This window comes from Lepidochelys olivacea (genome assembly GCF_965140295.1).
Source record: "Lepidochelys olivacea isolate rLepOli2 genome assembly, chromosome: 6".
Taxonomy (NCBI): Eukaryota; Metazoa; Chordata; order Testudines; family Cheloniidae; genus Lepidochelys; species Lepidochelys olivacea.
Window position 1 is genome coordinate 122,194,715 of NC_140416.1, and position 22,207 is coordinate 122,216,921.

The following is a 22,207-nucleotide window of genomic DNA, read 5'->3' on the forward strand; positions in this document are numbered from 1 at the left end:
TCCCGACCCCAAATATGGTGATCAGCTAAACCCTGAGCATATGGGCAAGATTCATCAGCCAGACACTACAGAAAATTCTTTCCTGGGTAACTCGGATCTCACCCCATCTAATAGCCCATCACAGGCCATTGGGCCTATTTATGAATATTAAATTACCAAAACCATGTTATCCCATCAGATCATCTCCTCCATAAACTTATCGAGTTTAATCTTAAAGCCAGATAGATCTTTTGCCCCCACTGCTTCCCTTGGAAGGCTATTCCAAAACTTCACTCCTCTGATGGTTAAAAACCTTTGTCTAATTTCTAGTGTAAATTTCCTAGTAGCCAGTTTATATACATTTGTTCTTGTGTCCACATTGGTACTGAGCTTAAATAATTCTTCTCCCTCTCTGGTATTTATGCCTCTGATATATTTATAGAGAGCAATCATATCTCCCCTCAACCTTCTTTTAGTTAGGCTAAACAAGCCAAGCTCCCTGAGTCTCCTTTCATAAGACAAGTTTTCCATTCCTCAGATCATCCTAGTAGCCCTTCTCTGTACCTGTTCCAGTTTGAATTCATCCTTCTTAAACCCAGCAGTGTATGTGACAAGAGTGATGGATTAAAAGCAGACTAATTCAGAGTGAAGGGTCATGTTCGCTTGAGAGAGACCTGGTGAATCCAAGACCTTGTCAAATTCTCCACTATCTCGCTACACGTACCATCTGCCAGCGAGGTCAGATGGAGTGCCACTCAGCACAGATCTTGGCCCATCCAGTAAGAGACTCAAACGCTAGTGTCTGAGCATTTGCAGGAGGGATGTGTGAAACAAGAGAGGAGGCAGCGGGACCATCTGGCTGAGTGAATACAGTGAGCACAAAAATAAATTCTATTCGTGTCTTGGCTGAATAAAGCTGTGACTGAAAATGTCCGGGGAAGTTTGGACTTGAAGGGCCTGATTCCCATCATGCTTCCTCTGGTTTTATACGTTGACGATTGTGGCTCTGAGTGGAGTTACTCCTGATGTGAAAGGAGAGTAGAATGGGGGGGCCCAATTCTCTAACTGTACAAAGTCCTTTTCCTCCAGGATTTCTTACCCAGGAAGGAGAAGTAGCAGGCAGATTCAAAACAGACTTCGTCAAGTAAGTCTTCTTTAGTGGTCTAACTGTCGGTCACCATTTACCTTCACCTTGGGCCAGCTCCTTAAGGACAGACACCTATGTTGGGGTGATACATGTCCTACAGCTTACAAGCACAAAGAATAAGGGGTTTGCATTGTCTTGTAAAGAGAGGGTGAAATCCTTCAGTAAGGCCAGAATTTCACACACCCCCTTTTTTTTCTTTGAAATTCTTTGTTTAAGGAAGGTGACCCTGGAGTGTTACTATACTAAGAATTCCTCCAAAAAAAAGGAAGATCACCCCCCGTCTATTTCTTTTTGCCCTGGTATTTACAGTTATCTCCCATCTTCAAATAGGAAATCTTATTAAACTTAACAACGGCGGGTGGCAAATGTCCAGTGTTGAATGGAATCTGTTTTAGACTCACTGAGCCAGATTGAAGTTGGATCAGGAAATGGGAATAACAGAAGCCTGTAAAAAGGCTATTGCCATGCTGATGGGGAAATAAAATAAGTAAAAAAACAAACAAAAAAACAAAACAAAAAAAACCCCACCAAAAATCACACAGAAAACCAAGGAAGGAAAGACAGTGACGTAGGTTAGGTGGGGCTTGCCCTCTTACACAGTACAGTCAACTGCCAACAAGAACAGAAGCTAGTCTAACAGGAGGCCAGCTAGGTATGATAAATATGGTTGAAGTTTTGCCTGTACAAAGGGTAGTAACACAATTTTAGGGAACGTGTGAAATGATTCCTGCCCTGCTTGAAATTGGAAAAAATACCCTTTGATTTTGCTAATCTGCTCAACTCTACATTGGAAACTGTAACTAGGCAGAGACCCCAAGCTAACCCAAATATTTGTGTTTAAAAAGGAAAAGGGAAAAAAAAGTAAGCATGCAAAAAATGCACAATGAGTTTGAGGAAACTGACTAAAATTCAGTTCCAAATGAAATTCTCAGTTGGTAAACTAATCACTTTAAGAACTCTGAGCTGGAGACTACAATCCCCATTTACCTACTTACCCCAGAGGCTTCTACTACTCTCTTAGCTATTTTAATTTCCCTGGGATAAAGGGTCTCGCAGGAGTTATATCCACAAAGTATTTTAATAAATACAGAACACTGGCATGGGAGGATGATTGGGAAAGTTAGCAAACCAGCACAAAAGGAAAAGCATGGCAGAGAACTTCTACTAAGTAAGGGCGATTTCAACTATATATACAGTAAGCAGATGGCAGAATTGTCAAATAAGGGAGTGAGTTTGATATACCCTCGGGAAACAAAGACATTAAAAGCTGCTGAAGTAAAGGATCCTTTCTCCAAGAGAGAAGGAGCAAGGTAGAGCAAAGCTCGCCATGAAATAACATTCTAAACGATTAGTTACATTTAAAGGAAGCAGAATCCCAGGGCCCAGGGAACATCATTCACACATTAATTCCTAACAAATGAGTAAGGACATGGGTGAAATTGCAGTCTTTAAAAGTTTACCAGATCCAGGCACAGTGCCTGGTATTGAGAAATTTGCAAACATTGCTTTGTTAGTATCTTATTAATGAGTCAAAAGACAAACAAGGAAGCCGTAGCCCAGTGGGTTTAAATGGAGTTGCGACGGAAACCTTTGGGAACGTCACTATCTTGTGGGATTTCATGGAAGAACACATAGCAAAGGATGGAGAGCCAAAGTCTGTCCCCAGATACACATGTGAAAGCCCCGGGAGCGGGACATGCATGCTTGTAGACAAAATTGGCTCAGTATTAGTATAAATTCAGGCCAGGGGCATCGTGCTGGAATTCTTGTAAGAACTATATTCTTCCTGTAGCAGGGAAAGGCAAGTTTGTGGGTGTCCTGGAACATGCCTGCGATCATCAGAAGCTTGACAAGGGCCCCTGTTGGAGGTAAAGACTGCAGAAATAAATCTCACATTTTTATTTCCTGGGGCCTACCACGTGATATTTTTCCCCCTCCTGCTCACATGACCGCCCCCGTCCCAGAATCGCTAACACCTGAATCTTCGGCTACGTCTACACGGCAAAGAAAAGCCCATGGCTGACCCATGCCCGCTGACTCGAGCTTGCAGGGCTTGGGCTGCAGAGCTGTTTCATTGTGGTGTAGGCTCCCTGGCCGGAGCCCAGGCTCTGGGACCCTCACACCCCACAGGATCCTAGAGCCCAGGTACCAGCCCAAGCCTGAATGTCTACACAACAATTAAACGGCCTTGCAGCCCAAGTTGGCTGGCACAGGCCAGCCCCAGGTTTTTCTTTGCTGTGTAGACATACCCATAAACTCTTAAAATGATCTCTGCCAGGGTCGAGTTGCACCCTGACTGTTGAGCTTCACGATCTCTCCACCTGCTCGTCTTCCTGCTTAGAGGTGGGATTAGTCTTTGTATTAGAATAGCTCTTGGGAACCCCGATAACTTTACCCACTGGCTCTCACCCTTTCTCTGGTTGGAGTTCCCTCCTTGGGATGGATTTGTACTTGGACACCACCTTCCCATCACATCCTGAGAGCTGCTCCCAGCTCTTCCTTCCCCCTCCCCCTCTTGCTGCTCTTTCTTTTTATATTTTTGCTTTGCTCGCGCACATGCATTTTGCTGACTCTTCTCCCCTCTCTGGGAACTCTGATCCTCCACTCGCCAGAAGTCTACAGGATGCTGAGGACCCGGGAGCATCCACAGCTGACCCAAATGCCACAGGAGCAGCCAAGTTGCTACCTTTTGCCCCATCCATGGTCCAATGGTTCATTCCGGTCATAAAATCTATTAATTTCTGAGAGCTGCTCCCTTCAGCCAGCTCAATGAGCTGCTACAGTCGTAGCAAAGAAGGGAAGCTCCTTGGTTTTGAAGCAGCTACCTACCCCTATAGAGACAAATGCATGTTTGAGGAAAGTGTTGAGATGGATCTGGGATCCTGCAGCTTTTCCTACCACCACCCTGTTTCCCTCCTCTGCCCCTGAACTAGTGTGGTGCTCCCATGCTGGGAAACTGACCAGATTAGACATCCACTAGCTGTAACATACTTCTGAATTTCATGTACGGGTGCAGATAACAAGGAGTTAGAAAGTACTATTTTAGGGGTTGAGTCTGTGGTTTGCAGGACTGCATCCTTCTTACAAATATAAAAGTTTACCACAAACTTTTGTCTTACTAAAGATATTGGCCCAAACCCTTATCTTAGGTGCTCCCCGGGACCGCCCCCCACCCCCACCCCGTTGCAGATGGAGATCTGTACGACTGAACAGATTTCATAGCAATGTAGGGTTGGAAGGGACCTCAAGAGTGCATCTAGCCCAGCCTCCTGCGCTGAGGCAGGACCAAATATACCGAGACCATCCCTGACCTTTGTTTGTCCACCTGCTCCTTAATAACCTTCAGTGAAGGGGTTCCACAACTTCCTTGGCAGCCTGTTCCAGAGCTTAACAACCCTGTCAGTATATAAGCTAAATCTCCCTTGCTACAGCTTAAGCCCATGACTTCTTGTCCTACCTTTGGTGGACATGGAGAACACTTGATCACTGTGTCCTCTTTATAACAGCCCTTCATGTCATGCGGACTGTTATCGGGTCCCCTCCTCAAGACTAAACATGCCCACTTTCTTTTAACTTTTCCTCAGAGGTCAGGTTTTCTATTAGTTTTGTAGCTCTCTTCTGGAGTCTCTCCAGTTTGTTCATATCTTTCCTAAAGCATGGCACCCATCCAGGTGAGGGCACGCCAGTGCTGATTAAGCAGGGACAATTAACTCCCAGGTCTTATGTATGACACTCCTGTTACGAAACTCCAGAATGCTATTAGCCTTTTGTTCGCCAACTGCACCATGTTGGCTCATATTCAATTTCTTATCCACTGTATCCCCATCTGTCTTATTATCTCATACCTGGTCAGACTCTAGAGTCCAAACACTGTGCATTTCAGAAATCCCATCCCAGCCTTGTGAAAAAATGTATTATGCAACCAGACCAGAAATTCCAGAATGAACAGTTCAAAGATACAGAATAACTGCTATGCAAGTTTAACAAAACACAAGAACTTAATGTAATTCTGTATGTTGCTTTTCATCATATTGGGGGAAGGGGGTGGGACACCTCTAAGATTTGTGCATTCCCTCCCCTCCACCCACAGCCCTGTTTTTAAACGAAGGCCTGAGGGCTATGTGCTGAAATACAGGTTTGTGTTTCCCACAGTCGCAGGCACAAATGAGGAATTTGCCTGAGCAAGTCATTATGGAGGCCTGAATTTCCAGAAGTGCAGAGCAGCCACAGCTCCAATCATAGCCAGTGGAAACAGATCTTTGTACGTGTGAAAGTTCCAGCCTCTTCTAAAAATCTGCTCCACAAAATGAAGGCTACGCACTGTATCGATATCATAGCTTTATCACGGAAACCTCCACAACAGATAAAAATATGGTAGCAATCATTCCTCCCACAGCAGCTCAGTGGAGTCTTTTATTCTTAAACCAGGAAGAGATTTTCATCACCCTTGCGCAATACTATTCTCTGTCTGTCATCTGCCCACCCACGTTTCAGAGGCTAGAGAACTTCCTGTGGATCGTGGCTAACTGACAAATTACACAACCGCTGGCTTTTATTACCATCTCCGTTGTTAGCAGTTCTCCTTCTTCACACCCATTCAGACTATGAAAATCAACAGCATCAAGTGTCTGACCTTCAATAATTCTTTGGATGAGAACAAATTCACAACCCCTCTAGTATTATTTGTATCTTACGAATAGCATGCAAGGTTTTATGTTGTAATAAGTCATTTGGGGAGCAAGTGCGTGTTTTGGAATTAGTGGAGTCAAAACAGCATTTCTTTCATGGTTGGTGTCCTTTCCATCCTGAAAAGCAACATTTTCAACATCAGATCTATTTATGTAACTTGGGAGACACATCATTTGTGGAAAAAATCGATATTTAATCACACCGCTGTGGAAGTGGGCAGTCATGCCTGATTTCTTCATTTCAGTATTTTTTGTTCTGGTCAGAAGTGGTGTCTTTCAACTCTGAATAAACAAGAGCTTGTTGGGAATTGTTCATAAAAATGCCAATTCATGAAATCTGAAACTTCTCAGAAGAGGTTTGGAGTCCATGAATCCCCCAACTAAAAAAAACAATAAAAAAATTGGAAAAAAGTTTCAAAATGAAAGTTGCTGGTTTGCCGATTTGAAAGAGCTTTGTTTTTTTTAAATATAAGCTAGTTACAGGCGAAGGTAGGTTGAAAGAAAAACAGTCAAAATCTCAACAAAACATTCTGAAATTATTGAATTGTAACATTTCAATTGACCTCAACTGCACATTGGGGTTTTTTTGGTTCACTGCTATCTTTGAGATTTTGACTTTGTCTCCATCAGAGATTGTGCGGGGTGTGGGGGAGGGTGGACTTCAGACCTTCAAATATTTGGGGGATCGGAAAACCATTTCCCACCTACTTCTAGAATAAACCCACCTACTCTCTCTTCCCAAGAATGTTCTTGATGTTATAATAAACCTCCTTTTACTGATATTTTTTTCCCCATTGTGTTGTAATCTAGCCTGTAGGCTACACGTTTCATCCATATGACTGACTATTTTCTGACTTGTGACTTCTGCATGAAACCACATACGATTCGGACAGCTACTTTGGAAAGATGATTTTTATTAGAGTAATTTTATGTTATGTCAATTGCAGAAATACAAAAAGCTTCAAATCTTTTCATTTTGGGTATTTTTAGACAAGAAATAAAACTCTTAAATATACAAGATCTATTTGCATAAAATACCATGAATGTTTTGGGTTTGTTTTTTTTAAAGAAGTGGAGCAACACTCCTCCTGGGCCTGTTATCCTGAGTAATCCCATTTGGGAAAATTCATCTCTAGTGTAAGCAAGTCTATTGACTTCCATGAGGGTCCCATAGAAGGGAAGGGGAAAAGGTTATGTAAAATAAAGCCATTCTCAGTTGAAGTTTAATGGGCTTGGATCCTCTTGCCCTGACTTCAGTGCGGATTGCACAGGGTGTGAAATCAATGCAGAATTTGGTCTGAAACCACTAATAACAAATGAGCCAATCCTGATAACATACCATTGGCAAGAACATACGTAGCAGAGAGTGCGTACCTGACAAACTGAATGCATTTTTATTTAAATAAAAATCTCAATAGAAAGCAACACCCTGGCACACTGGAAATAACACGATCATATAAAAATAACCTCTTAAGTTTAACGAACAAAGTGCCTCAGTTTCCCAGTGAGCAAAATGTTACTGACCTTCTTTGTAAAGTGCTTTGAAATCTACTGACGAAAGGCACTAGAATAAGAATTGGGTATTATTAGGTGGTCAGTGGATCATGCTCATCCTGAGACTCCCATCTTATTAAATGGGAGGGGATCTGGTTACGGCAGAGGCTGAGAACTACGGAGCTAGGTAACTCTAACGTTATCCTCTGTATTACGGGGTCAGTCTAGCTCCACCCTCCAAAATGGGCCCTCACGTCTACCCTGTGGAATTCTTTTGGTGCAATTTTCTCTTCACCCCTCTCTGAACCTCTGCGGTCCTCCTTGGCAAAGCCAACAAAAGGACAGCTGCTGATCCACACTAACATCCATATATCAGGTTTCAGAGTAGCAGCCGTGTTAGTCTGTATCCGCAAAAAGAAAAGGAGGACTTGTGGCACCTTAGAGACTAACAAATGTATTAGAGCATAAGCTTTCGTGAGCTACAGCTCACTTCATCAGATGCGTAGAATGGAACATATAGTAAGGATATATATATACATACATACACACAGAGAAGGTGGAAGTTGCCCTACAAACTGTAAGAGGCTAATTAATTAAGATGCGCTATTATCAGCGGGAGAAACAAACTTTTGTAGTGAGTTTTTTTCTCCTGCTGATAATAGCTCATCTTAATTAATTAGACTCTTACAGTTTGTATGGCAACTTCCACCTTCTCTGTATGTATATACATATCTTCTTACTATATGTTCCATTCTATGCATCCGATGAAGTGGTGTGTAGCCCACAAAAGCTTATGCTCAAATACATTTGTTAGTCTCTAAGGTGCCACAAGAACTCCTGTTCTTTTTATCCATATATCAGCGTCATGTACAATATACCACAGTCTGTCTGAAAACCTGCTTTACATGCGGCACTTAAGGAAAACCGTATCTTTTTCAGAGGAGGGATTTTAAGTCATAGCTTAGTTAGGGCCCTGATTAAGCAAAGCATTGAGAACTTAAGTGCTCTACTGAATCAGGGCCAATCGCTCTAGGAAAAAGGTCTTTCCAGCACACGGCGGGCTTGGACAGGAGACAGCTATCCTGCTTCCACTGAACTCAGTGGAAAAGCTCCCCAAGAGTTCTGTGGGAGCCAGTCCATAATGTGAAATGAAGGCAGCTTCCTGCTTAGAATCACAGTTGGAATCACAGCTCCTCTGGAGAAGCCAGCCTGGTAGAAGGTTCCCTCTATCTTGTGAAATATTTCCCACTGATATTTAAGACTTCACGTCGTCATTCCCACAGCTTTACCTAGGATGAGATGTGATGATTACATACATATCTTGTGTGGTATTTCTTCCCTGGCCTTATAAGGAAAATGCCTACGAGCAGGGGCTGCAAAGACTTGTCACGCACAGGGCTGTATCAGGCTTGCATGGAAAGAGTCACTTAAATACAAAGGTGTTGGGTCCTCTAGAAAACCCCTAGTGAGACGGCATGGGAAACTTCCTTCCGTCTGCACAAGCAACCATCTCTCCCAGCACTGAAGGGCAGCAGGCCATGCCCCAGCGGGTGCACCCCAGCTTCAGAGATGCAGGGGCCCCATGCTTAGAAGCATGTTCAGCTCCTGATCCTACCAGCGCAAATGTGTGTGTGTGGTGGGGGGGAGATGGGCATCTGCTGTAAGATGGAGGCTGGTTGCAGCCCAAAGCAAAGCTCTTTGATCCAAGAGGTTGTTGAGGAGGTGCGGGGGCTGAGTGCTGCAACACAGGGGGGCTCAGTTGACATTTGCCCACCATTAAGCATGACCCTACTCATGGAGAGCTGCTCTAAAAATCAGGATTCTGGAGCAGAGAGATGTAACCCTGCTTCTGCCCATCCTAACAGCTTTGACCCTAAGAGAGGAACCCAGTTGGCTTTTCTTCCCCTAGCTGTAGGGCAGGGGTTCTCAAACTGGGGATTGGGACCCCTCAGGGGGTCACGAGGCTATGACCTGGGGGGGGGGTCGCACGCTGACAGCCTCCACCCCAAACCCCGCTTTCCCTCCAGCATTTATAATGGTGTAATTTATAAAAAAAGTGTTTTTAATTTATAGGTGGGGTGGGGGTCGCACTCAGGCTTGCTGTGTGAAAGGAGTCACCACTACAAAAGTTTGAGAACCACTGCTGTAGGGCACTTGGAAAACAGAGTGACAAGAAGCGGAGCTAGCTTTAGCCTTCCTCCCCACCCCAAGGCAAGACAGTAGTTATACGAAGGCACATGGCAAAACCGATATCTCTGAGACAGAAATCATAGAATCCTAGAATATCAGGGAGGGAAGGGACCTCAGGAGGTCATCTAGTCCAACCCCCTGCTCAAAGCAGGACCAATCCCCAATTTTTGCCCCAGATCCCTAAATGGCCCCCTCAAGGATTGAACTCACAACCCTGCGTTTAGCAGGCCAATGCACAGGGCTCTCAAGACTTCAGTTTCAGTAGTTAGATAAATGGTTAGTTAAGCCTCCATGAAGCTGATAAGGCCTTGGCGGGTTTAGCAACAAATCAGTAAGCCAAAGCTCTATTATTAACTCTTCTGTGTCTCCCCACCAAACTGTCACTAGGCATAGTGTTAGAGAAAACATCTGTCTCCTGGACTTACAGTAAATAGCCACTAGCTTTTTAGCGTTTCAAACACACTAGAGTGCAGCACATGTCCTCAGTTCAACATGAAAGTTCCTGTTTAGTGGCAACAGAAATCCAGTTATTGATTAGCCTCTAGGATGCTGTCCCATAAATAGAAAATGCTCACTTTAGATGGACTTCTCTTTCGCTTTTTGACAAACCCTGCAGCCTCTTGTCAGCCAGACTGCAGCTCAATCCATTGTACAGTAAATATATTTGTTTAGTAAGCTAAAAGGCCAGCTTCCCATCGTGTTTATACTTCTAAGTTTGTTCATTACCCTGAGGAGCCATTTCAGCAAGGTCTTCCAGATGTCTCCACTGAACGCTGCTTGTGACTACTGCCCGCAAAGGTCAATCTGCTTATTGGATTTTGACTCTGCAGCAGGAGTCGTCTGCATGTTGTCTTGGGTCTTTAGGGACATCTGACAGCACAGTACAGAACGGATTACCCTCAGAACTGAAGGTCTAAGGATGACAAAGACCCAAGGGTCAATAATTGGATTAATTGCTAAGAACCTCAGCGCTAGAAGGTCCTTCTTATAGTCTTCGTTTTGCATAAACATGTTCATATAGGCCCGAATCTGTAAAACATAAAGGGAAAATAAAATGCAAGACTGATCCTAGGAGTATTTTGATGCACAAGTATAAAACACCATTTCAAAGGAACTTCTATATTCACAATAGACATTTCGTTGTCACTGGTTTAAGTGAATTTCATTCTAATGAGATGCCAAGCTGGTGGACCGAAAGGCTAGCGCTGGGTGGGAGACTGTTTCTGGGTCCCATGAATATTTTCAAGAATTCAAAATTTTTTCCATGTCTTGATTTGGGATGAAAAGTCAAAATCTTGAAAATATTTGTGAACTGAGAAACCAATTTTTTTTTTCATTTCAGGCAAATCAAAAAGTTGATTTCAAAAATTTGCCATTTCAACTTTTTTACCCTTTTTCAGTCTAATTTGTTTAAATTTCAAAAGGAAAAGTCATTTTGAACGGGAAAACTAGATTTTTGTGTGTAGAACATGTCAAAATATCACTGACAATTTCAAACCCATTTTTTTTCCCCCCTCAACACTTTTTTCAAGTCAGGAAATTTGTCGAACTCCACCCTGTGTCGAAAACGGTTTAGCTTTCGACAAATTGATTTTCTTCAGTTAGGTCTACTCACTGACATTCTCTTTTTATCCACAGGACAGGCAGAATATGAGCAGCCTCACACAATGCAAGCTTCTCTCCATTCTGCCTAACCAATATATAGAGCCGATCAGGAACTTTCTGACACATTTTTCCATTGCAGAATGCAGATTCATTAAGCGAAACACTTCACAGAAACACATCTACTGCATTTAATTGGGGCGGAGGGTGGGGAAGCCTTTTGACAGTGATGAAGCATTCCATATCATAGGACTGGAAGTGACCTTAAGAGGTCATTTAGTCCAGTCCCCTGCACTCAAGGCAGGATTAAGTATTAACTAGACCATCCCTGGCAGGAGTTTGACTATCTGCTCTTCAAAACCTCCAGTGATGGAGATTCCACAACCTCCCTAGGCAATTTATTCCAGTGCTTAACCACCCTGACAGCTAGAAGTTTTTCCTAATGTCCAACCTAAACCTCCCTTGCTGCAATTTAAGCCCGTTGCTGCTTGTCCTATGCTCAGAGGTTAATGAGGCAATTCTTTTACCTCCTCCTTGTAACAATCCTTTTATGTACTTGAAAACTGTTATCATGCCCCCCCCTCAGTCTTCTCTTCTCCAGACTAAACAAACTCAATTTTTTCAATCTTCCCCCAGAGGTCATGTTTTCTAGACCTTTAATCATTTTCGTTGCTCTTCTCTGAACTTTCTCCAGTTTGTCCACATCTTTCCTGAGACGTGGCACCCCAAACTGCACAAAATAGTCCACATGAAGCCTTGTCAGTGTGGAGTAGAGCAGAATGACTTCTCATGTCTTGCTTACAACACTCCTGCTAATACTGCCCAGAATGATATTTGTTAAAAAGAAAAGCAGGGTTACACAGCTGACCCATATTTAGCTTGTGATCCACTATGACCCCCAGATCCCTTTCCACAGTACTCCTTCCCAGGAAGTCATTTGCTATTTTGTATGTATGCAACTGATTGTTCCTTCCTAAATGGAGCACTTTGCATTTGTCCTCACTGAATTTCATCCATTTTACTTCAGACCATTTCTCCAGATCATTTTGAATTTTAATCCTATCCTCCAAAGCACTTGCAACCCCTCCAGCTTGGTATCATCCACAGACTTTATAAGTGTACTCCCCATGCCATTATCTAAATCACTGATGAAGATATGGAACAGAACCAGACCTAGGACCGATCCCGAGCCTTTATTTGGAAAACGCTTGAGCACGCAGACACTTTGCACATGTGTGGGAGCTGCAAGGATCCAAATGGCAGGGTGGCCTGATCAGCTGCTACAGCCCGCTCTGTCACACAACTTCCAGATGGAGAAAAATGTCTAAAGAGAAACCTGTTTCCCCATTTCTATGCATTTACATGGAAAGAACTCACATACACGTCAATGAATCCTCTTCAGACTAACTCCACCAAGCAGGAAATTAAATGAAGAGGGAATAAACACCCCCCCGATTTTAGATACCATTAACATTGTACGTGGCACATGCAGAGTCCCTTCTGCAAAAGTCCTTGTTTTAGTAACGAAACTTTGCAACTAGGTATCGCTTTCACCCCAAGGTTTCAAAGGGTTTTACAAAGCTCGGTAGCTGTTATCCTGATTGCGCTTTGCCTCCCCAGCTGTACAGAGAGAGGATGAAATTTGCTCTGGGTCACAGAGTGACTCAGCGGACCACAGAACCCCAGCTGTCCTGACACACAGGCTTCTACTCGAGAGCCCATGGCTTCTTTTTCTGTTGATCTCTGATACATATGGCATAAAAGGGTTATTTAAAGACATAACTTCAGACCTTCATCTTTGCGTGTCTCCATTTTGATGGTCTTAATGTCTTTTGGCTTTAGGTCCATTCACGGGAGATTTCAGCTTGGGTTAAGGGGAGTTCGAACAGTTCAGTCATGTTTCACTTGTGGGTTTTGAAATGCATATTTCTTGGGCGACCGCTCACACTAGGTGCAGTGTTCCAAACGACTACATGAACAATGTGATGTTAAAACTGGGATTACACGCTCCAGGAGAGGCCGCCAGTCTGTCCCACGACAGTGACGTCTAATCCCTCACAGCGGTGCTAAATTTTCCAGCGGGCTACTTTCTCACCACAACCCAGTAGCGAGAGTTTAGGCCAAAATGGGATAGTCCCCACAGCTTATTCCCCCCCAGAATGTCAAGTCGCTAAAAGAAAAATGAGGAAGGGATGCCAAAGGGAGGCCCGAAGAAGAGGCTTGGCTTGCCCCCAAAGTCCCAGAAGCTTTTTCAATACCAGGTTGAGACAAGGGCAATTTACGATTCCCCAGGGAGCCTATTTTCCTCCACACACCCCTAAGGAACCAATCAGCTGGCTTTGGTATTTAAAGAAGCTGTGACAAGTATGACTAGTCCCATCCAAAACATCCCTTCCACTCCCCCCGCCGCTGCCCCCGCCCCCGGCAGATGTGAGGCATGTGAAAGCACAAGAATGAATCCATCACTGAGCGTCGTAGCTAGCCCTGAGCTAAGCATGGCAAGAGACTTCATTTATCCAAACCTGCAATGAAGTCAATAGATGCTTAAGGGATCATTTATTAACGTATCCAGTCTATTGTCAGGTTGCCTATCGTGGCCTTCACCAGCGTGTGTAGGTGCAATCAATGAGCGTGGAAGAAAAACAGCTCTAGCCAGGTTTCTGACCTACTCTATGAATTTATTATGTCTGACAGCCAAAATCAGTTACTTCCTTACATATGCTTGTTTGCTACTTCATGGAAGAGCTGACAATCCCTCCTGGGAAGATGATGCAGCAAATTTGACTCATGTGACACCAGTTGCTCCGTCTCAGGTCCTGGTCCCCATGAACCCAGAGCTGTTTAGCAACCCCGGATGTATCTAACTTCTAAAGCGGTGTATTAAAAAAGGAGATGAAGAGTTTGAGACAGACAATTAATGCCTTAGCCATTCACTTCAAGCGACCTGGGTTCAAATCGTGTGCATGCTGCAGCTGAAAGCGAGTTGAATCATCTCATACTAGTTACTAAAAGCACCAGATGTTCTGACGACTCATGTCATGACTCGGGACTTAGTTAGTTTGGGGGAAAGTTTGCCCTACAACTGCTTATGCAGGGTCGGCTTTACAATTGATGCTACTGGTATATCACCTTCATGGGCACTAAATTCAACCATCATCCATGTGTGTCTAATTAAAAAAAGATTAGCCATGGCAAGGAATATGAGTAGTGTCTACAATTATATTACCAAGATAGATTTAGGACTTTCAGTCCTCATGCTTCAGGGCAGAAAGAGGTAGGAGCAGGAAGAAATCCCCAGTGGTATGCTACTGTACAACTGGGTACCTCTATAAGGGTTTATATGCTTTCCTCTGAAGGATTCACCACTGGCCACCTACCTGTTCTGCTACCTGTGATGACAGCTAGTTGGTCTGTTGTTCTATGGCAATATCTATGTTCTTCTATGGAAAGAGTAGACCAGAAAGAGAATCTCCTAAAGCTAAAAGGAAAGTAACTGATTGTGAGTCAGTTCTCAAAGCCATAAGAACTAGGTCCAATGTCCCCTTTCTCCATACTCATGATGCTTGTTTCACCTGATAATATAAGAATTTTTAATTTCTCCTTTGCGGCGCACTGTGGGATTTCTAGATATCTGATCGAATGAAATGATTCTACGTACAAATACTAGGCTGGTAGAAAATACACTTCTACCATCCAGGACTTTTAACTAGCTAGTCACTTTATGCTGCTCACCAGACTGCAAAAAACCTTCCTCTCCAAAACAGACCCACTGCAAATGTATACGTACTTCCAAGAATGCCTGCCACGAGCACACCAGCAGTTACATCTCATGTCTGCACATGACTCAGCCAGATGCGGGAAAGTACCATTAGGAGCAGAGCTAAAGACCCCTAAATGAATTTAAGGCCCATCAGTTGGTGGTGGAGCAGCTCTTATGATTTCAAGTCCAAAACCACAGGAAACACAAGAGGCTGCTAGAGGTTATTACATTTCCTTGATCACGCTCTTGAAATTCAAAAATAATGGGGCAGCATGTCCAGTGGTTAATTTGTCCATTGGGCCTTTCAGCTCTCCAAGTGCTAATGAAAGATAATGTCATTCTAATGCTGGGAATGTAAAATTAGCTTTGGCCTTATTCCCAACGTGGGTGGGTTTGGCTTTTCACAGCGAAAAAAGAACTGAAAAACAGAAGGAAAAAAAATCACCCAAACCATCTTCTCTCTCAAAAGTGGGAAGAATCGAACTATCTGACTATCGTCGACTGGTAAAGGGTTGAGTGACATGGCAGCTCTGAAGGGGTCCTATTTAATTTGAACGACAAGAGAAATTACACGGGTCACACGGGTTATATTTTTGAGGGGGGGCATTCTAGCAGTTAGAACGAGGGAGTCAGAAGACTTGGGTTGTATTTCCAAACCTGCTGTTGTCCAAAACACTTAATCTCAGCGTGCCTCGGTTTCCCTACCTGTCAACAGGGCCGGCTCCAGTGTTTCTGCCGTCCCAAGCCACAAAAAAACCCAAAACTTGCCGCCGAACGGGAAGGCGGAATCCTGCCTGCCGAACACGGAGGCGGAGTCATGGTGCGGCCGCCGAAGAAGAGTCGCGTCCCCGCCGCCAAATTGCCGCCGAGCGCAAAACGCGCTGTGACGGAGCGACCGCTGAATTCCCGCCGCCGCTGAGGGCGGATTGCCCCAGAGCCTGACGTCCTGCCGCCCCTTTACATTTGCCGCCCCAGGCACCTGCTTGGTTCGCTGGTGCCTGGAGCTGGCCCTGCCTGTCGAATAGGGAAAATACATGCCTTTATCAAGCATTTTAACGCCTTCGGTTCAAAAGGAATGTCTATGCTCAAAGTTCTTATGAATTGTAAGTGTGTGGAGCATATTCTCCGATCCCATATCTTTGTTTATGGACACAATCTTCAGCTTCAGGGACACCAGCTTTTTCACACAGAAATGAACATTTGTGTACCGGTGAGGGTTTGTGTGTGCACAGTGGCTGTTGGCTGTCTGTATCTGCCAAGGCATCCTTTCCCCTCACAGTTGAAAACTTGGCTCAGCGGGCAGAACTGTATCCTCGTTTCCACTTGTACAACCACGTGGATGCATGCATGCTGACTGACAGCACAGCAAACCGTGTCCACGCCACCCCCGTGATTTTGTGCATCCCTGCACTCACCTAACTGCATTTATCTACGCAAGCTCCGTTCCACCTTGGCAATTTAACTGACCTGTGTTACGTCAGTTACAGCCATGGAGCCTGCTGATTTGTGTACCCGCAAGATGACACATGCAAACACACTGAGCTGTGTCAGCTCAGCTCCTTCCCTGCAACTGCACCAGCCCCTTCAACCTTGCTGGCGCCCTCAAAATGGCACAGCTCAGTCCCACTGCATGTAAGCTCAGCGACATGGGCCTACACTTGATCCATGCAACCTCGGTCAAGCAATTGCCACTCTAGGGCCCTGTGAACGCCTCTTGAGCCCTGTCACCATCGTCTCTCAACTCCCAGAAAGTGGATTTCTCCTCATGAGTCCCCGGGGAGCTAGAAAAGTGCTATCTCCATTAACAGATGAGGAAACAGAAGCACAGAGCCACTACTGCGATAAAAAGCCCATGGCACCGTCTCAGAGCCCGGATCAGGAGCTGGAGCCCGGGCTCCGAGACCCTTTCCCCTCGTGGGGTTTCAGAGTGTGGGCTCCAGTGTGAGCCTGAAGGACCACGCAACGATTGTATAGTCCCAGAGCCCTGAGCCAGGCCAACCACGGGTCTTTTATTGCAGTGTGGAGGTAGCCTAAGGGATTTGGTCAGGGAAGCTGTGGCAGAGTCAGGAACAAAGAAAGGATCTTTGTGCTTCAATCTAGTCCAGTGCCTTAATCCCAGAACTCAGTGGGGCTGCCTGGTGCCCTCATCTGTATGGGTTTCTTTGTAATACAGGGACTAAAAATAAGCGGGAGAAGGCCAGGCGCCGGAGGTCCCCCAGGGCAGGGATTAACAACGGAACCAGCGGGAGAAGGCCAGGCGCCGGAGGTCCCCAAGGGCAGGGATTAACAAGGGGACCAGCGGGAGAAGGCCAGGCGCCGGAGGCCCCCAAGGGCAGGGATTAACAAGGGGACCAGCGGGAGAAGGCCAGGTGCTGGAGGCCTCCGAGGACAGGGATTAACAAGGGGACCAGCGGGAGAAGGCCAGGTGCCGGAAGCCCCCAAGGGCAGGGATTAACAAGGGGACCAGCGGGAGAAGGCCAGGTGCCGGAAGCCCCCAAGGGCAGGGATTAACAAGGGGACCAGCGGGAGAAGGCCAGGCGCTGGAGGCCCCCAAGGGCAGGGATTAACAAGGGGACCAGCGGGAGAAGGCCAGGCGCCAGAGGTCCCCAAAGGCAGGGATTAACAAGGGGACCAGCGGGAGAAGGCCAGGCGCCAGAGGTCCCCAAAGGCAGGGATTAACAAGGGGACCAGCGGGAGAAGGCCAGGCGCCAGAGGTCCCCAAAGGCAGGGATTAACAAGGGGACCAGCGGGAGAAGGCCAGGTGCCGGAGGCCCCCAAGGGCAGGGATTAACAAGGGGACCAGCGGGAGAAGGCCAGGTGCCGGAGGCCCCCAAGGACAGGGATTAACAAGGGGACCAGCGGGAGAAGGCCAGGCGCCAGAGGTCCCCAAAGGCAGGGATTAACAAGGGGACCAGCGGGAGAAGGCCAGGCGCCAGAGGTCCCCAAGGGCAGGGATTAACAAGGGGACCAGCGGGAGAAGGCCAGGCGCCGGAGGCTCCCAAGGGCAGGGATTAACAAGGGGACCAGCGGGAGAAGGCCAGGTGCCGGAGGCCCCCAAGGGCAGGGATTAACAAGGGGACCAGCGGGAGAAGGCCAGGTGCCGGAGGCCCCCAAGGACAGGGATTAACAAGGGGACCAGCGGGAGAAGGCCAGGCGCCGGAGGCCCCCAAGGACAGGGATTAACAAGGGGACCAGCGGGAGAAGGCCAGGCGCCGGAGGCCCCCAAGGACAGGGATTAACAAGGGGACCAGCGGGAGAAGGCCAGGCGCCAGAGGCCCCCAAGGACAGGGATTAACAAGGGGACCAGCGGGAGAAGGCCAGGCGCCAGAGGTCCCCAAGGGCAGGGATTAACAAGGGGACCAGCGGGAGAAGGCCAGGTGCCGGAGGCCCCCAAAGGCAGGGATTAACAAGGGGACCAGCGGGAGAAGGCCAGGTGCCGGAGGCCCCCAAGGGCAGGGATTAACAAGGGGACCAGCGGGAGAAGGCCAGGTGCCGGAGGCCCCCAAGGACAGGGATTAACAAGGGGACCAGCGGGAGAAGGCCAGGCGCCGGAGGCCCCCAAGGACAGGGATTAACAAGGGGACCAGCGGGAGAAGGCCAGGCGCCAGAGGCCCCCAAGGACAGGGATTAACAAGGGGACCAGCGGGAGAAGGCCAGGCGCCAGAGGTCCCCAAGGGCAGGGATTAACAAGGGGACCAGCGGGAGAAGGCCAGGTGCCGGAGGCCCCCAAAGGCAGGGATTAACAAGGGGACCAGCGGGAGAAGGCCAGGTGCCGGAGGCCCCCAAGGGCAGGGATTAACAAGGGGACCAGCAGGAGAAGGCCAGGTGCCGGAGGCCCCCAAGGGCAGGGATTAACAAGTGGACCAGCGGGAGAAGGCCAGGCGCCGGAGGCCTCCGAGGACAGGGATTAACAAGGGGACCAGCGGGAGAAGGCCAGGCGCCAGAGGTCCCCAAGGGCAGGGATTAACAAGGGGACCAGCGGGAGAAGGCCAGGCGCCGGAGGCCCCCAAGGGCAGGGATTAACAAGGGGACCAGCGGGAGAAGGCCAGGCGCCGGAGGCCCCCAAGGGCAGGGATTAACAAGGGGACCAGCGGGAGAAGGCCAGGCGCCGGAGGCCCCCAAGGGCAGGGATTAACAAGGGGACCAGCGGGAGAAGGCCAGGTGCCGTAGGCCTCCGAGGACAGGGATTAACAAGGGGACCAGCGGGAGAAGGCCAGGTGCCGTAGGCCTCCGAGGACAGGGATTAACAAGGGGACCAGCGGGATAAAGCCGGGCGCCGGAGGCCCCCAAGGGCAGGGATTAACAAGGGGACCAGCGGGAGAAGGCCAGGTGCCGTAGGCCTCCGAGGACAGGGATTAACAAGGGGACCAGCGGGATAAAGCCGGGCGCCAGAGGCCCCCAAGGGCAGGGATTAACAAGGGGACCAGCGGGAGAAGGCCAGGCGCCGGAGGCCCCCAAGGGCAGGGGATTAAGGAGGGGGCCCGGGCCCCTGCACTCACCGTGAAAGGCAGGGAGCAGACGATGAAGGTGATGGTCATGATGGCCAGGAGGATGAGGTGATCCACCTCCTCGGACACGGAGAGCCTGCGGCGGCCGGCGCGCTGCTCCAGCGAGGCCAGGCGGCGGGAGGTCTGCCCGCGGCGGTGCATGCCCAGCAGGCTGCGGACGACGCTGAGGTTGCAGAGCAGCACGGCCAGGATGAGCAGCAGCAGCAGCGAGGCGTAGAGCAGCGAGTAGGCGGCGCCAGCCTCGGCGGGCTCCAGGCTCATGTGGATGAAGCACCAGGTGCCCGGGCAGTACTGCACGTAGCGGCCGAAGCCCAGCAGCGGCAGGGCGCAGAAGGCGGCGGCGAAGGCGCAGAGGGCCGGCAGGGCCAGCAGCAGCGCCGAGCGGCGGCGGACGAAGCGCTCGTAGAGGTAGGGCTGGCCCAGGGCCAGGCAGCGCTCCAGCGCCATGGCGAAGAGCGCCAGCATGGTGGCCAGGCCGAAGAAGCTCATGGCGAAGGCGAAGTAGGGGCAGAGCTGCCCGCCCTCGGCCAGCGCCTCCAGCGAGCGGTTGCGGCCGTAGGAGGCCAGCACCACGGGGCTGACCAGGCAGGTGCCCAGCAGGTCGGTGAGCACCAGGACGGTCACCAGCACGTGGAAGAGGGAGAGCGGCCGGCCGCGCCCCCCGAGCCGGCGCCGGGCCAGCAGCGCCAGCGCCGTCAGGTTGCCCAGCAGCCCGGCCGAGAACATGACGGCGCTGATGGCCGGGCTCTCCTCGGTCTCCAGCAGCTGCTCGCTCCGGCAGTGCGTGATCGAGCCGGCCTCGTTCATGGTGCCGCCCGCCCGCCTGCTGCTGCCGCCGCCGGGCCCGGGGCACAACCGCGGCGGGAGGCGAGCGCGGCAGCAGGCGGGAGGCGCGCCGAGCCGGCCCCTCGCCGGGCTCCCCGGGCGCGCCCCGAGCTCCTCCCTCGCCAACAGCTGGAGCTCGGGCCCGCCTCCCCGGGCGCAGCTGCCCGCCGCTCAGGGTCCCTCCCGCGCCAGCCGGGGCAGCGCGGGGCGGGGGGCTCCGTCCTGCTTTCCCAACCGCTGGAGCCGCGGGGCCCCGCCTTGCGCGCCCCAGCCGGGGAGCCCGGGCACCGCCCGCTGCGCGCTCCTCCCTGCCCAGCACCTCTGGGCAGCGGGTGGAGATCAGTCACTGCCCGCGGGGTCCCCCTGCGCGCGGGGAGAGGCTCCCTCCTTCCTCCCAAACAGCCGGGGCCCCCCGCGCCCCTGCCCCTTCCCCGAGAGCACGGGAGTGCGGCCCCGGCCCCCGGCGCCGCTGGAGCTGTGCCCCGGCTCCCTCCCTGGTGGGCTGGGTCTCTGAGCTGGGCGCCGGGGGGGAAGGGATGCAGAACCTCCCACCCGCAGCCCCTGGCTCGCCCCACTGCCACCGTGCCCAGCTGCCTGGCTCCAGGCGGAGCCCCAGCCGGAGGGGAAGCTCACCACAGCGCTGCATCCCCCGCGGCTAGACACACTGGGGACGGGAGTCCCCACAGGACAGTTGTTACCCTCACGTCGGAGCCCTAGGGATGCTCCAGCGTTTCTTCAAGGCACTTTTCTAAGTGGCCTGGAAAGGGCAGAGGGAGAGAATGAGAGAGGGAGCAAACCCCGAGGGCAACCCCCCCTCCCAATACACCCCCCAGGGCAACAGGCTGTGGACCTACAGGCAGACAGAAGCACCAACACACAAATGCACATGGAGGAACGCTGCCCCCCCAGGCAGCAGGCACCAGGCTGACAGGCAGGACTCATGGGGAGAGGCACTGAGAACAGCCTCATCTTGGTGCCTGCCACAGCTCCTGATCGAGACACTTTGTCTTTCCAAGCCCCATTCACCTTCCCTGAAAGAGGTCTGCGCCCATCTGCACCCGCACATGAACCATTCAATCCCAGTCCAGCTCTCCCGGTTGCTGATCACCAGCAGCTACCTGGGTTCCCTTCCCAGTGAGTACAGGGCTACAAGGCCACACTCATCCCAGCTATAGCTCACCTGCTTTCACTGCTGACAGCACCCACAAGGCACCTGACAGCCTGAACAAAGAGTTACTGAAACACCCCTGCCCAGTTGCAACTGCTACCCCAGTTTGCGGTAACACCTGCAAACTCTCTAGGCTGGCCATACCAGACATTGGGGCCTCTGGATCTGCATAAATGTAGATCCACAGCCCCTCATCTGTCCCCTACCAAGATCACATCCAGCCCACCCCAAAGTAACCTTCTGCACCTGCCCCACGTCGCCTTCAGCAAGAAGCAAACTGTGGGCAAGAAACATGGACTAGACAAGAGATTTAGTTGGTTCAAAAAGCAATTCAAATTCAGTCAGATGCTGATCTTTTCCATTTATAAGTACATTCTTGAGTGGAAACAGATCAACATTCTCACAGAAAACAGATTCACCGTTGTGGCGGGTTCAGTCACAGAGACCCCCTTGGGACTGTCACCTGCTGACACCACCTCTGAGCCCATCTTCTTTGTCAGCTTGGGACTTCAGAACCCTGCCTTGTCGAGCCAGACACGCCAGCCGGCTGCAAACACAGACCCAGGGTCTGACCCACGCCCCCAAAGCTACAGACTTAACTGAAAACAGCTCAGCAAATACTCCTGTCTCCAGCACCCAGACACCCAGCTCCCAATGGGATCCAAACCGCAAATAAATACATTTTACTCTGTATAAAGCTTAAACTCATAAATTGGCCAACCTCCATAACACTGATGAAGAGAGATGCACAGCTGTTGCTCCCCCAGGTATTAATCACTTACTCTGGGATAATTAATAAACAAAAGTGAGTTTATTAAGTATAAAAGGTAGGATTTAAGTGGTTTC

The 22,207-nt window shown here is 49.3% G+C and overlaps 1 protein-coding gene across 1 annotated transcript; it reads right to left on the reverse strand.

The window, feature by feature from the left end:
• Positions 1-8,000: 8,000 nt before the first annotated feature.
• Positions 8,001-20,550, reverse strand: LOC311521847 (prostaglandin E2 receptor EP2 subtype-like). The gene is made up of 2 exons (XM_084630529.1): positions 19,360-20,550; positions 8,001-10,527 (listed from the first exon to the last, which is right to left on the reverse strand). The coding sequence occupies exons 1-2, from the start codon at positions 20,173-20,175 to the stop codon at positions 10,282-10,284; spliced, it is 1,062 nt and encodes a 353-aa protein (XP_084486655.1). The 5' UTR covers positions 20,176-20,550; the 3' UTR covers positions 8,001-10,281.
• Between the last annotated feature and the right edge of the window lie 1,657 nt (positions 20,551-22,207).